At 39.9% G+C, this 14,876-nt stretch overlaps 3 protein-coding genes across 3 annotated transcripts in view; 2 read left to right on the top strand and 1 right to left on the bottom strand.

The window, feature by feature from the left end:
- Window positions 1-13,019, bottom strand: part of LOC133661316 (phytanoyl-CoA dioxygenase, peroxisomal-like) — a 34,797-nt gene extending 21,778 nt beyond the window's left edge. The window contains exons 1-8 of the mRNA XM_062064442.1: window positions 12,908-13,019; window positions 10,680-10,729; window positions 6,212-6,325; window positions 5,976-6,144; window positions 4,454-4,535; window positions 4,213-4,394; window positions 3,171-3,320; window positions 2,922-2,926 (exon numbers count right to left, since the gene is read on the bottom strand). Of these exons, the coding sequence (XP_061920426.1) occupies window positions 2,922-2,926; window positions 3,171-3,320; window positions 4,213-4,394; window positions 4,454-4,535; window positions 5,976-6,144; window positions 6,212-6,325; window positions 10,680-10,729; window positions 12,908-12,979 (824 nt within the window). The 5' untranslated portion in view covers window positions 12,980-13,019. The remainder of the gene's footprint in view (window positions 1-2,921; window positions 2,927-3,170; window positions 3,321-4,212; window positions 4,395-4,453; window positions 4,536-5,975; window positions 6,145-6,211; window positions 6,326-10,679; window positions 10,730-12,907) is intronic.
- Window positions 1-14,876, top strand: part of LOC133661317 (cyclin-dependent kinase 17-like) — a 63,689-nt gene that overhangs the window by 21,720 nt on the left and 27,093 nt on the right. The window lies entirely within an intron of this gene.
- The window catches only part of LOC133661319 (cyclin-dependent kinase 17-like), a 43,970-nt gene continuing 43,585 nt past the window's right edge, over window positions 14,492-14,876 (top strand). Inside the window, exon 1 of the mRNA XM_062064444.1 lies at window positions 14,492-14,788. The gene's annotated coding sequence lies outside the window, so the exon portion shown is untranslated. The remainder of the gene's footprint in view (window positions 14,789-14,876) is intronic.

Consider the following 14,876-nt stretch of genomic DNA (forward strand, 5'->3'; position numbering starts at 1 on the left):
CAACACACACAAGAGATGGCCTTGACAAACACACACAGAGATGACCTTGACAAACACACACAAGAGATGACCTTGACAAACACACACAAGAGATGACCTTGACAAACACACACAAGAGATGACCTTGACAAACACACACAAGAGATGACCTTGACAAACACACACAAGAGATGACCTTGACAAACACACACAAGAGATGACCTTGACAAACACACACAAGAGATGACCTTGACAAACACACACAAGAGATGACCTTGACAAACACACACAAGAGATGACCTTGACAAACACACACAAGAGATGACCTTGACAAACACACACAAGAGATGACCTTGACAACACACACAAGAGATGACCTTGACAAACACACACAAGAGATGACCTTGACAAACACACACAAGAGATGACCTTGACAAACACACACAAGAGATGACCTTGACAAACACACACAAGAGATGACCTTGACAAACACACACAAGAGATGACCTTGACAAACACACACAAGAGATGACCTTGACAAACACACACAAGAGATGACCTTGACAAACACACACAAGAGATGACCTTGACAAACACACACAAGAGATGACCTTGACAAACACACACAAGAGATGACCTTGACAAACACACACAAGAGATGACCTTGACAAACACACACAAGAGATGACCTTGACAAACACACACAAGAGATGGCTTTGACAAACACACACAAGAGATGACCTTGACAAACACACACAAGAGATGACCTTGACAAACACACACAAGAGATGACCTTGACAAACACACACAAGAGATGACCTTGACAAACACACACACAGAGATGACCTTGACAAACACACACAAGAGATGACCTTGACGAAACACACACAAGAGATGGCCTTGACAAACACACACACAAGATGACCTTGACAAACACACACAAGAGATGACCTTGACAAACACACACAAGAGATGGCCTTGACAAACACACACAAGAGATGACCTTGACAAACACACACAAGAGATGACCTTGACAAACACACACAAGAGATGACCTTGACAAACACACACAAGAGATGACCTTGACAAACACACACAAGAGATGACCTTGACAAACACACACACAAGATGACCTTGACAAACACACACAAGAGATGACCTTGACAAACACACACAAGAGATGGCCTTGACAAACACACACAAGAGATGACCTTGACAAACACACACAAGAGATGACCTTGACAAACACACACACAAGATGACCTTGACAAACACACACAAGAGATGACCTTGACAAACACACAAGAGATGACCTTGACAAACACACACAAGAGATGGCCTTGACAAACACACACAAGAGATGACCTTGACAAACACACACAAGAGATGGCCTTGACAAACACACACAAGAGATGACCTTGACAAACACACACAAGAGATGACCTTGACAAACACACACACAAGATGGCCTTGACAAACACACACAAGAGATGACCTTGACAAACACACACAAGAGATGGCCTTGACAAACACACACAAGAGATGACCTTGACAAACACACACAAGAGATGACCTTGACAAACACACACAAGAGATGACCTTGACAAACACACACAAGAGATGACCTTGACAAACACACACAAGAGATGACCTTGACAAACACACACAAGAGATGACCTTGACAAACACACACAAGAGATGACCTTGACAAACACACACAAGAGATGGCTTTGACAAACACACACAAGAGATGACCTTGACAAACACACACAAGAGATGACCTTGACAAACACACACAAGAGATGACCTTGACAAACACACACAAGAGATGACCTTGACAAACACACACACAAGATGACCTTGACAAACACACACAAGAGATGACCTTGACAAACACACACAAGAGATGGCCTTGACAAACACACACACAAGATGACCTTGACAAACACACACAAGAGATGGCCTTGACAAACACACACAAGAGATGACCTTGACAAACACACACAAGAGATGACCTTGACAAACACACACAAGAGATGACCTTGACAAACACACACAAGAGATGACCTTGACAAACACACACAAGAGATGGCCTTGACAAACACACACAAGAGATGACCTTGACAAACACACACAAGAGATGACCTTGACAAACACACACAAGAGATGACCTTGACAAACACACACAAGAGATGACCTTGACAAACACACACAAGAGATGACCTTGACAAACACACACAAGAGATGACCTTGACAAACACACACAAGAGATGACCTTGACAAACACACACAAGAGATGGCTTTGACAAACACACACAAGAGATGACCTTGACAAACACACACAAGAGATGACCTTGACAAACACACACAAGAGATGACCTTGACAAACACACACAAGAGATGACCTTGACAAACACACACACAAGATGACCTTGACAAACACACACAAGAGATGACCTTGACAAACACACACAAGAGATGGCCTTGACAAACACACACACAAGATGACCTTGACAAACACACACAAGAGATGACCTTGACAAACACACACAAGAGATGGCCTTGACAAACACACACAAGAGATGACCTTGACAAACACACACAAGAGATGACCTTGACAAACACACACAAGAGATGACCTTGACAAACACACACAAGAGATGACCTTGACAAACACACACAAGAGATGACCTTGACAAACACACACAAGAGATGACCTTGACAAACACACACACAAGATGACCTTGACAAACACACACAAGAGATGACCTTGACAAACACACACAAGAGATGGCCTTGACAAACACACAAGAGATGACCTTGACAAACACACACAAGAGATGACCTTGACAAACACACACACAAGATGACCTTGACAAACACACACAAGAGATGACCTTGACAAACACACAAGAGATGACCTTGACAAACACACACAAGAGATGGCCTTGACAAACACACACAAGAGATGACCTTGACAAACACACACAAGAGATGACCTTGACAAACACACACACAAGATGACCTTGACAAACACACACAAGAGATGACCTTGACAAACACACACAAGAGATGACCTTGACAAACACACACAAGAGATGACCTTGATAAACAAACACAAGAGATGACCTTGACAAACACACAAGAGATTGTGTTGTGGTGGGGAAATGCATTGTGGGTAACCCCCGTACCTTCCGAAAGCCTTGGGTCTGGTTCATGCCAGAACCGTGGATGAGCAACGGGTGGAAAAAGACGGTGTCGCCCTTCTCCATCTCCAGGTGCACACGCTGGTGTTGAGGGTTGTAGTCCCGCACTCCGTGGTACATCTTGTTCACACCACCCTGCACACCACACGTACTAGTACTATAATGAAACCTGGCCATACCTAAAGTAGTACTATAATGAAACCTGGCCATACCTAAAGTAGTACTATAATGAAACCTGGGCATACCTAAAGTAGTACTATGATGAAACCTGGCCATACCTAAAGTAGTACTATAATGAAACCTGGCCATACCTAAAGTATTACTATGATGAAACCTGGCCATACCTAAAGCAGTACTATAATGAAACCTGGCCATACCTAAAGTAGTACTATAATGAAAGGTGTGCACACACATGCTAGAAGTAGTAGAGTGTAAAAACAAGTTGGCTCTACATTGAAGTTATTATCATATTTATATGGTTTATGACACCTGAGGACTTACTAAGTAAATAGATGTGATCAGAATAGTATCAATCTCACAGACACACCCCAGACAAGAGGTAATGATGTAGAGGAGGAACCACAGATCTCTTCCCCATCAACAACAATGCTAATCAAGCAGACTTTGTGAGCGACAACAAGGATTACTTCGGGAACAATTAGGATACACAACCTTATATTTCTGAGCCTGAACACAAAGAGGATGATGAATAAGTTTTAGAAGGTGAGTGCTAAACGGATGTAGCTTTGTTGAAACACTGTAGCATTAGCAGCATTGCTAGGTACAGCACATCTCTTTACAATGTTTCTGTATTTCCAGTATGACTGCCCTAATAATATGGTCAGAGTGCAGAAGTGTTACTACAGTGATGTCAGTGGAATGTATTCAGAGCGGAATATTGAAAATGGCCGACTGAAGGTGTGGCATTCTGTGATGTTCAGAGGGTATGTTCACACACTTGTAAACACAATTTAATGACACAATGGTATGGTTTTTCCAGCTGGTATTTGCCAAGGGCTGGTCTTACCTGCCAGTCCGGGTAGTCGTGCTCCTTCAGCGTGCCCGTGTGTGTTCCTGGCAGGACCACCAGGCAGCCGTTCTGCCGGTTCACCCGCTCCAAGGCTGTCCAGGCGCAGACAATGCGGTCGGCGGGTCTGAAGGGGAAGTAGTGCAGGTCCTGGTGCATGGGGTGGCGGGAGGTTTTCTTACCTGCACACCCGCACCTGGGTCAGTCTCCCAACAGCCTCTCCTGTTGTGCAGCGTCCTACCTGCATCTGGAGGTTTGTTGATGAGCATGGTGTGCATGGCCATGATGTCCGCTCCGACGACGCACTCCACATACTTCAGGACCTGACGGCACAAGGGCACTTTTAGTCCAAGGTCATATTGGGGAAATGACCACACCCAAACCTTCATCCATTTTCTACCGCTTGTCCCTATTGGGGTCGACCGAAAAGCCTCACATCAGTTTGGAAGGAGATCAGTGGTGGTGGACTGAGCAGTTTTTGCCGCCAGGATCCGCCTACTACGGATGGTACTGACCGAACCAGCCCTTTAGCGTGTCATTTGTACCAGTTCTGGTCAAGATCTGAGGGTGTATTTAAAAAATAAAAAATACGTTTTGTTTTTTGTTTTCCATAAAGAAATACAATCATGTGTGCTTACGGACTGTATCCCTGCAGACTGTATCGATCTATATTGATATATAATGTATATATTGTGTTTTTTATGTTGATTTAAAAAAAAAAAAAATTATTTTTTTTTGTTTAAATTTCTTGTGCGGCCCGGTACCAATCGGTGGGCCGCGGCCCGGTGGTTGGGGACCACTGCACTAGACCACTGAGTAGGTTGTGAATGAGAATGAGATCTTTTGAAGTGTTCTTGCTTAATTCATAATCAAGTTTGAAGCAGTGAGTCTTTTCCCATGTGAACTCTTTGGGTTTTTCTTCTTATGTCCGCTATTAAACTCTTTTGTTTTGTCTTAAGGGCTCCTGTTTGTCGGCTCACAGAGCTGTTTTGGCCAGCTCCTTATGTGTTTTGAAGTAGCAGCTGCATTTCTTTCTGGGCTTTACATAAACTGACTCTTTTTCTTTGGATTTTGACCTCGCTTGCTCATGCTATGGTTGCATTGTAAGGGCTGGTCTCCTGAAGCAAGTACTACTTTTTGTCTCTGGAGTCCTTTTTAGTCAACATATATGTCATCCAAAAGAACTTGGCATTGACCAGCGTTTTTTTTTCACCTGAGAGGAAGACTGGTCGCGCGCAACAATTTGGGGGCTTGTCCGGGATTTGATAAAATGAGGATTGGACATTTCTTGCACTCTTCTGGACAGACTCACCTGGCGCCAAAACACAAATTAAGGTAAACAGTCTTTTGTAAAATCTGCATTAGTAGTCTGTCCTGAAGTCTGTAAGTCAAACACTGTTTTAGACCACATGGATAGAATTGTAATATTAGAGGAATTTGAAGTGAGTTTTATTCCCTGAGAGGAAGATGCAACAATATCAAGTGCAATGTTGGACAAGCAGTAATAAAACTAAGGCACAGTGATATACACTATCCAGTTTTTCAAATAAGTTCCTAAAAAGCCGGTCTCCGTAATCTGGTAAAGGTATAGAACAGGTCAGAATCAAGCGTTTCCTAACTTGTAAGGAAAAGCAGGACTTGTTTCCAAAGAAAATCCCCAGTTGAATTGGAAGTTTAGACAAGTTCTCCATCCCAAGTACTTACAGTATACGTCGTGACAATAACAAATGAATGACTCCCAGCTGGTAAAGTGTTTGGAGTACCTGTGGCAAGGTGCAGTAGCGGAAAAGTTCAGGATCCTCCTGAAAGTCCTGGAGTTTGGACACGGCTCTCTGATCCGGAACAAACTCGGACTTGGCGATGGCGACGTCTCTCATCACAACCAGACCGGGCACCTTGACTTCCTGCTGACAAATGCGCTCAAACGCCTTCCTGAAGACAAACCCAAAGGGGTGACTTCATTCCCGGTGCCACGGTGACAGAGTTTGAGGTGTTTTACCGGAACAAGTCCACGTCCTCAGCAGACACCAGCTTCTTCACGACAAAGAAGCCATTTTGCTCGTAGAAGAGTCGCTCCTCTGCGCTCAGCAGCTCCTTTTCATCCAGCGTGTATCTGATCACCAAGTGTACAAGTCACACCATTTCAGTATTTACCCCTGACTCATCTGATCACCAAGTGTACAAGTCACACCATTTCAGTATTTACCCCTGACTCATCTGATCACCAAGTGTACAAGTCACACCATTTCAGTATTTACCCCTGACTCATCTGATCACCAAGTGTACAAGTCACACCATTTCAGTATTTACCCCTGACTCATCTGATCACCAAGTGTACAAGTCACACCATTTCAGTATTTACCCCTGACTCATCTGATCACCAAGTGTACAAGTCACACCATTTCAGTATTTACCCCTGACTCATCTGATCACCAAGTGTACAAGTCACACCATTTCAGTATTTACCCCTGACTCATCTGATCACCAAGTGTACAAGTCACACTATTTCAGTATTTACCCCTGACTCATCTGATCACCAAGTGTACAAGTCACACCATTCCAGTATTTACCCCTGACTCATCTGATCACCAAGTGTACAAGTCACACCATTTCAGTATTTACCCCTGACTCATCTGATCACCAAGTGTACAAGTCACACCATTTCAGTATTTACCCCTGACTCATCTGATCACCAAGTGTACAAGTCACACCATTCCAGTATTTACCCCTGACTCATCTGATCACCAAGTGTACAAGTCACACCATTCCAGTATTTACCCCTGACTCATCTGATCACCAAGTGTACAAGTCACACCATTTCAGTATTTACCCCTGACTCATCTGATCACCAAGTGTACAAGTCACACTATTTCAGTATTTACCCCTGACTCATCTGATCACCAAGTGTACAAGTCACACCATTCCAGTATTTACCCCTGACTCATCTGATCACCAAGTGTACAAGTCACACCATTTCAGTATTTACCCCTGACTCATCTGATCACCAAGTGTACAAGTCACACTATTTCAGTATTTACCCCTGAGTCATCTGATCACCAAGTGTACAAGTCACACCATTCCAGTATTTACCCCTGACTCATCTGATCACCAAGTGTACAAGTCACACCATTTCAGTATTTACCCCTGACTCATCTGATCACCAAGTGTACAAGTCACACTATTTCAGTATTTACCCCTGACTCATCTGATCACCAAGTGTACAAGTCACACCATTCCAGTATTTACCCCTGACTCATCACCTTTTGTGCCTCATTACTTACCATGAACCACACATGGATAGATGAAGAACTGATTGACTGACTCCTGGTTCTTATTCATCCATTCTAAATCCATCTATTTGACTAAGATTGTTTTTCAGGCCAGGGATTCTTCACCTTTTTGAGAACTTTACCACTACAGAGGGCCCCGGAGCCCAATTTAAAATTAAAGGGGACCTGCACTTTTTTTTAAATTTTGACAATTGTTCACAATAATTCTGAAAGACATGACGAGGTATGGATTATTTTGTAATGCATTCACTTAGAGCCAAGCCAATGGGAGCTCCTCTTTCGCCCATAAAAACCAATAAATAACATCCAAAAAGTGCCAACAATACTCTATTTACATTTGGTGACTTGAATATTAACTATTATTATAAATATTAACAAGTATTAATGATACTGTTATTATAAATATTAACAAATATTAATTATGTTGTTATTATAAATGTTAACAAGCATTAGTGATATTGTTATTATGAATATTAACAAGTATTAGTCATATTGTTATTATAAATATTTACAAGTATTAATGATACTGTTATTATAAATATTAACAAATATTAATTATATTGTTATTATAAATGTTAACTAGTATTAGTGATATTGTTATTATAAATATTAACAAGTATTAGTCATATTGTTATTATAAATGTTACCAAGTATTATCGATATTGTTATTATAAATATTAACAAGCATTAGTCATATAGTTATTATAAATATTAACAAGTATTAGTGATATTGTTATTATAAATGTTAACAAGTATTAGTCATATTGTTACTATAAATATTAACAAATATTAATTATATTGTTATTATAAATATTAACAAGTATTAGTCATATTGTTATTACAAGTGCTAACACAGACCAACTATTTATAGCAACGCAAGCTTATGTGCAAATGTTTACATAAATGACTGATCCGCTGCCTCCTCGTTTCCTTGCTCATCAAACTTTATTGCAGATCATGCCTCTCACCTGGATAGTAGAAGGATGAGGATGTAATCCAACAAGTTTGGACACTTTGACAGCCAATTTAGACCCGGAAATGGCAATAAGAACACGAAAAGACGCTTGGTTCCACCCCCTTTTCTTGGCGAGGATTATGAGTCATTCTTCATCTAAATGGGAATATATGAACATCCTAGCAGTCTAATGACAGCAGACATTGTACAGTAAGTGATGTAGTATTATGTTTGTTGGCTCTCATGAAGTCTGCCGTGAAAAAAGGGGGAACGTTGTTTAAATTAATTCACTGCGTATGCCTAAAGCGATGAAATACGTAAACAATGACATGTTATTATGAATGTTACTACACTACATATATACTTACATCATGTATATATTACATGTTATTATGAATGTTACTACATGACATATATACTTACATCATGTATATATGACATGTTATTATGAATGTTACTACACGACATATATACTTACATCATGTATATATTACATGTTATTATGAATGTTACTACATGACATATATACTTACATCATGTATATATGACATGTTATTATGAATGTTACTACATGACATATATACTTATATATAGAACAACTTAATGGAGGTGTTTGGATGTTTTTTAAGGATTTTGTAGGCAGAATAGAGCGACTCCTATAGTCTCCATTGTTAGCAGACTTTTGACCGCATTCATTGAATATATAGAATGCATTAAAAAATAACCATCTTCATGTATTTCATAATGATTGTGCACGATAGGCACAATTCCAAAAGAAGTGCAGTTCCTCTTTGACACTAAATTATAGGGGTGATTTTTAAATTAATTGTAATTCTTATTTTTATCGATTCTTAATGGATGAAAAAACCCAAATCTATTGTTTTATTGTTTCTACTTTTGTTTTTTGAATGTGTCCTGTCCTGACACTCAGACAAGGCATATAGTAGATGTAGATGATCTATATCTGCTCTACACATGTACTTTACACACCATATAGTAGATGTAGATGATCTATATCTGCTCTACACATGTACTTTACACACCATATAGTAGATGTAGATGATCTATATCTGCTCTACACATGTACTTTACACACCATATAGTAGATGTAGATGATCTATATCTGCTCTACACATGTACTTTACACACCATATAGTAGATGTAGATGATCTATATCTGCTCTACACATGTACTTTACACACCATATAGTAGATGTAGATGATCTATATCTGCTCTACACATGTACTTTACACACCATATAGTAGATGTAGATGATCTATATCTGCTCTACACATGTACTTGACACACCATATAGTAGATGTAGATGATCTATATCTGCTCTACACATGTACTTTACACACCATATAGTAGATGTAGATGATCTATATCTGCTCTACACATGTACTTTACACACCATATAGTAGATGTAGATGATCTATATCTGCTCTACACATTTACTTTACAAAAGAGAAGTATAACTGCCCTATTTGTATTTGACTTTATTAAATGTTTGGCTAGAATTTAGTTACACAAAACCACTTTTCTTTGAAGTAATATAGACATTTTTGTATCTATTGTATGGAGGAATGTAGTTCATCATAGAACTGGCAGCCAATCTTATTAAACAGTATTGATTTTGAATCAAGAATCATTTTGAATCTAATCATTACCCCCAAGAAAGGAATGGTGTGGTGGCCACAGACTCACAGCCCCAGCAGTCAGACCAGTTTTACAACTGTCTGCATGACTTTATTCACAATGAATAAATAATACATTTTTGACGTTTACTAATCAATTTTATAATCAACCGTGTCTGAATTGCGAAGCATCTAATCTAATCTATCCATTCTCCTTGACTGCATTGTTAGCTGACTTTAGCTAGCTTTTATTTACGATTTAGACTGCATAAAAAATGAAAAACGTGTTCTTGTCATAAGGATTGTGAATGACAGACAAAATGCTCCAATATTTTCTCAAATACTGACTTATTAAACATCAAGTTTAAGTAATCTTTGACTGTGATGATATATTACTAAAGTGGTACTCTCAACAAACTAAGCCTTTCCTACTTGGTTGAGGATTTCAGAATAAAAGAAGCTGACAAACAAGCTGGGTCAACATGGACTGAAGCACAGAAGGCCTCGTGGGTCAAAGGGCGATAAAAAGACATAAGAGTGTGCATTACATAACAACTCCCATTAAAGCTGAACGAAGGTCCTTACCTGAGTTTGTGAGGGTGAAAGTTGAGGCTTTGACAGGAAGTTGGTGCAGCCTGAAGGTGCTCAAGTTAAGGAAGAACAATGTACAAAGTACAAAAGCAGTGAAGTTGTGTAAATGGTCAATAAAAAGAGAATACAACAAATCCTTTTCAACTTATATTCAATTGAATAGACTGCAAAGACAAGATATTTCATGTTCACACTGAGAAACTTTCGTATTTCTTGCTAATATTAGCTCATTTGGAGTTTGATGCCTGCAACATGTTTCAAAAAAGCTGGCACAAGTGGCAAAAAAGAGTGAGAAAGTTGAGGAATGCTCATCAAAGACTTATTTGGAACATCCCACAGGTGAACAGGCTAATTGGGAACAGGTGGGTGCCATGATTGGCTATAAAAGCAGCTTCCATGAAATGCTCAGTCATTCACAAACAAGGACGGGGCGAAGGTCACCACTTTGTCAACAAATGCCTGAGCAAATTGTTGAACAACAACATTTCTCAACAAGGAATTGAGGGATTTCAACATCTACGCTCCGTAATATCATCAAAAGGGTCAGAGAATGTGGAGAAATCACTGCAGGTAAGCAGCAAGGCTGAAAACCTACATTGAATGCCCGTGACCTTCCATCCCTCAGGCGGTACTGCATCAATAAGCCACATAAGTGTGTAAAGGATATCACCACATGGGCTCAAGAACACTTCAGAAAACCACTGTCAGTAACTACAGTTGGTCGCTACATCTGTAAGTGCAAGTTTTTAAAAAAAGCCATTTATCAACAACACCCAGAACCGCTTCGCTGGGCCCGAGCTCATCTAAGATGGACTGATACAAAGTGGAAAAGTCTTCTGTGGTCTGACGAGTCCACATTTCAAATTGTTTATGGAAACTGTGGACGTCGTGTCCTCCGGACCAAAGAGGAAAAGAACCATCCGGATTGTTATAGGTGCAAAGTGTAAAAGGCAGCATGTGTGATGGTATGGGGGTGTATTAGTGGTCAAGACATGTTCTAGGGTGAAAGTGAAGAAGGCAGCATGTGTGATGGTATGGGGGTGTATTAGTGGTCAAGACATGTTCTAGGGTGAAAGTGTAAAAGGCAGCATGTGTGATGGTATGGGGGTGTATTAGTGGTCAAGACATGTTCTAGGGTGAAAGTGTAAAAGGCAGCATGTGTGATGGTATGGGGGTGTATTAGTGGTCAAGACATGTTCTAGGGTGAAAGTGTAAAAGGCAGCATGTGTGATGGTATGGGGGTGTATTAGTGGTCAAGACATGTTCTAGGGTGAAAGTGTAGAAGGCAGCATGTGTGATGGTATGGGGGTGTATTAGTGCCCAAGACATGGGTAACTTACACATCTGTGAAGGCACCATTAATGCTGAAAGGTACATACAGCTTTTGGAACAACATATGTTGCCATCCAAGCAACGTTACTATGGACGCCCCTGCTTATTTCAGCAAGACAATGCCAAGCCACGTGTTACATCAACGTGGCTTCATAGTAAAAGAGTGCGGGTACTAGACTGGCCTGCCTGTAGTCCAGACATTGAAAATGTGTACAGGCTAAAATATGAGAAGGGAGACTGTTGAACAACTTAAGCTGTACATCAAGCAAGAATGGGAAAGAATTCCACTTCAAAAATGTGTCTCCTCACTTCCCAAACCAAAACTGAGTGTTGTTCAAAGGAAAGGCCATGTAACACACTGGTAAAAATGCCTTTTTTGCAATGTGTTGCTGCCATTACATTCTAACTTCATGATTATTTGCCAAAAAGAACAAAGTTTCTCAGTGTGAACATGAAATATCTTGTCTTTGCAGTCTATTCAATTGAATATAAGTTGAAAAGGATTTGTTGTATTCTCTTTTTATTTACCATTTACACAACTTCACTGCTTTGCAGCTTTTAAAACATGTCAACACTCCTAGTTTTGCTGACTCGGAGATTCAGGTGCACTGCTAGTATCCACAAAGAGACATTTACAACATAAAGAGACATTTACAACATAAAGAGACATTTACAACATAAAGAGACATTTACAACATAAAGAGACATTTACAACATAAAGAGACATTTACAACAAAAAGAGACATTGAAGTGTAAAATGAGCGTCCTGCAGTCCTCCGAGGGTCCAGCAGGTCTGCGGCCTCTCAGCCTGCGCTGGCCGCGGCACAAAGCACCTTTCTCGGCTTCATACATCACCGAGCACCGGCAACCACGCACGGAAGAGAGGATACCGACACCACCACAGCCGGTGACCGATCAAGGTGACCGATCGTCAGCCGGATCCTCTCCGCGGCCCGCGACATGTCCAGTCCGCCTGCACGTCGTCCTTGTCCCGCTGCAAGTCTGCGGTGTGCGCATGTGGTCAAAGTCACGTGGTCAACGTCATGTGGGTCAAAGGGCGCTGTGGCCTACTTTGACCCTTCACTTGATTGACTATGTTCGGGCCACGTGACTCAAACATTGATGCTGTTTTGTTACTTGCAAATGATGATGATTATTTTATTTGATTCATCAGAAGTCTTTGTTTGTCACACGCATTGCGTCATTGTGTCCACCAGAGGGCGCCATGTCCCCGAAGATGAGCTCATTCTAATCTCTTCTATTACGTTAAAATGTCTTTACATTAGTAAGGAAGGTCATTTAGCGTTTGAATTTTTTAAACTTTTTTTTATTTTAATACATCATATTATACTGACAATTTTATTAAATGTTAATAGTATTCAATTTCATTATTTAATGTAATTTACCGGAAGCAACGAACATCTAGTGTGTGTGTGACAATTATTGGTACTTTAATCTTTAATCTTCATTTCTGCAGTTTTTTTAACACACAAATTTTGCTCATAAATGTTTATTTAATGAGATTTTTAAAAACAGCATAAAAACAATTAAGTGCAGAAATATTCCTTGCTTTAAAAACTCAAGACCCACGTCCAGTAAATAAATTAAATCATGAAATTAAATAATATTAGAATTTAATGAAATGGTCAGCAAATTTGAATTGATTTTGTGGGCAAAATTTGTATGTTGAAAAATTCAATTTGTTAAAATACAGTGTAGACAAATTCAGCGCACAAATATGAGTGTGGCTTCAAAACTCAAGTCCCATTTCTGGTAAATTAAATACAAATACAAAATTAAATACAATTGAAATGTAATGAAATTGTCAGCATAATTTAATGTAAAAAAAATAAACTCACAAATTCAAACGCAAAAAAATGATGTTAAATAAATTCAGTGTAAAAAAACCAACTTTGCAATAAAGACACAAATTAACAACTAAATGAAGAAATGAAATGAAAATGTAGAATAGAATAGAGTTTTATTGTCATTATTACAGTTAACAGGTTCAAAGAACAACGAAATTGGGAGCAGATCCCCTAAGGTGCATACACAATAATATAGTAATATAAATAGAACAAAAAGATTAAAAATGTAATAAAATTGTCAGCATCATTTGATGTAAAAAAAAAAAGCTAAGTCCACAACAAATTCAGTTACATAAATGTATTATCCAAAAGAGGTTTTGTAAAAAGAACACAAATAGATTAGCTTCATGGGCTTACAGAAATAATGTCAATTTTAGTTGATGAAATAAGTCAAGTTGAATGTTTAAATGGACCCTAAAAGCCACAGGACAAATATGTTAGACAAACCAAAAATAGTCTTATGCTTGTTTCTTTTTTGTCGGTGTGACTGTTTTCGACATATTATTAGGACGACACAGTGACAGTACCGATAAGAAAAACACCCTTTATTTTGTAACCCGTGACCGGATATCGCTATGCCTTTATTTGTCACTCTAACAGGAAGTTGCTTGACTGTCCCACTCCCGCTTGACCCCCCTGCGTCACGTCCATGGTGGCTCCTAGTCCTTCCTCCTCCTCCAGACGCTTTAATCCGCCACACCAACAACCTTCTGCTATTTCTGCTCCGTCTGAGGACATTCTTCCATTTCTCTACAAGAACGCTGGCAACCAGAACCGAGCCAGAGCGGCTGCGTGTGTGTTTCTGGCTCTGCTGGCTCTGCTGGCGCTGCTGGGGTGGGCGGAGGACATCCGGGCTCTGCTTCCGGAACTTCCGCTGGAAACCACGGAATTGAACATTTGCAGGTAAATTCTCTCAAATGTTGGCTTTGGGCGGACTTGAATCCACTTGGACTAGAAAGTCCTCCGCTTGGCGGTCAATTCGGCTCCAAAG

This window comes from Entelurus aequoreus, linkage group LG12 (assembly GCF_033978785.1).
Source record: "Entelurus aequoreus isolate RoL-2023_Sb linkage group LG12, RoL_Eaeq_v1.1, whole genome shotgun sequence".
NCBI classification, from domain to species: domain Eukaryota; kingdom Metazoa; phylum Chordata; class Actinopteri; order Syngnathiformes; family Syngnathidae; genus Entelurus; species Entelurus aequoreus.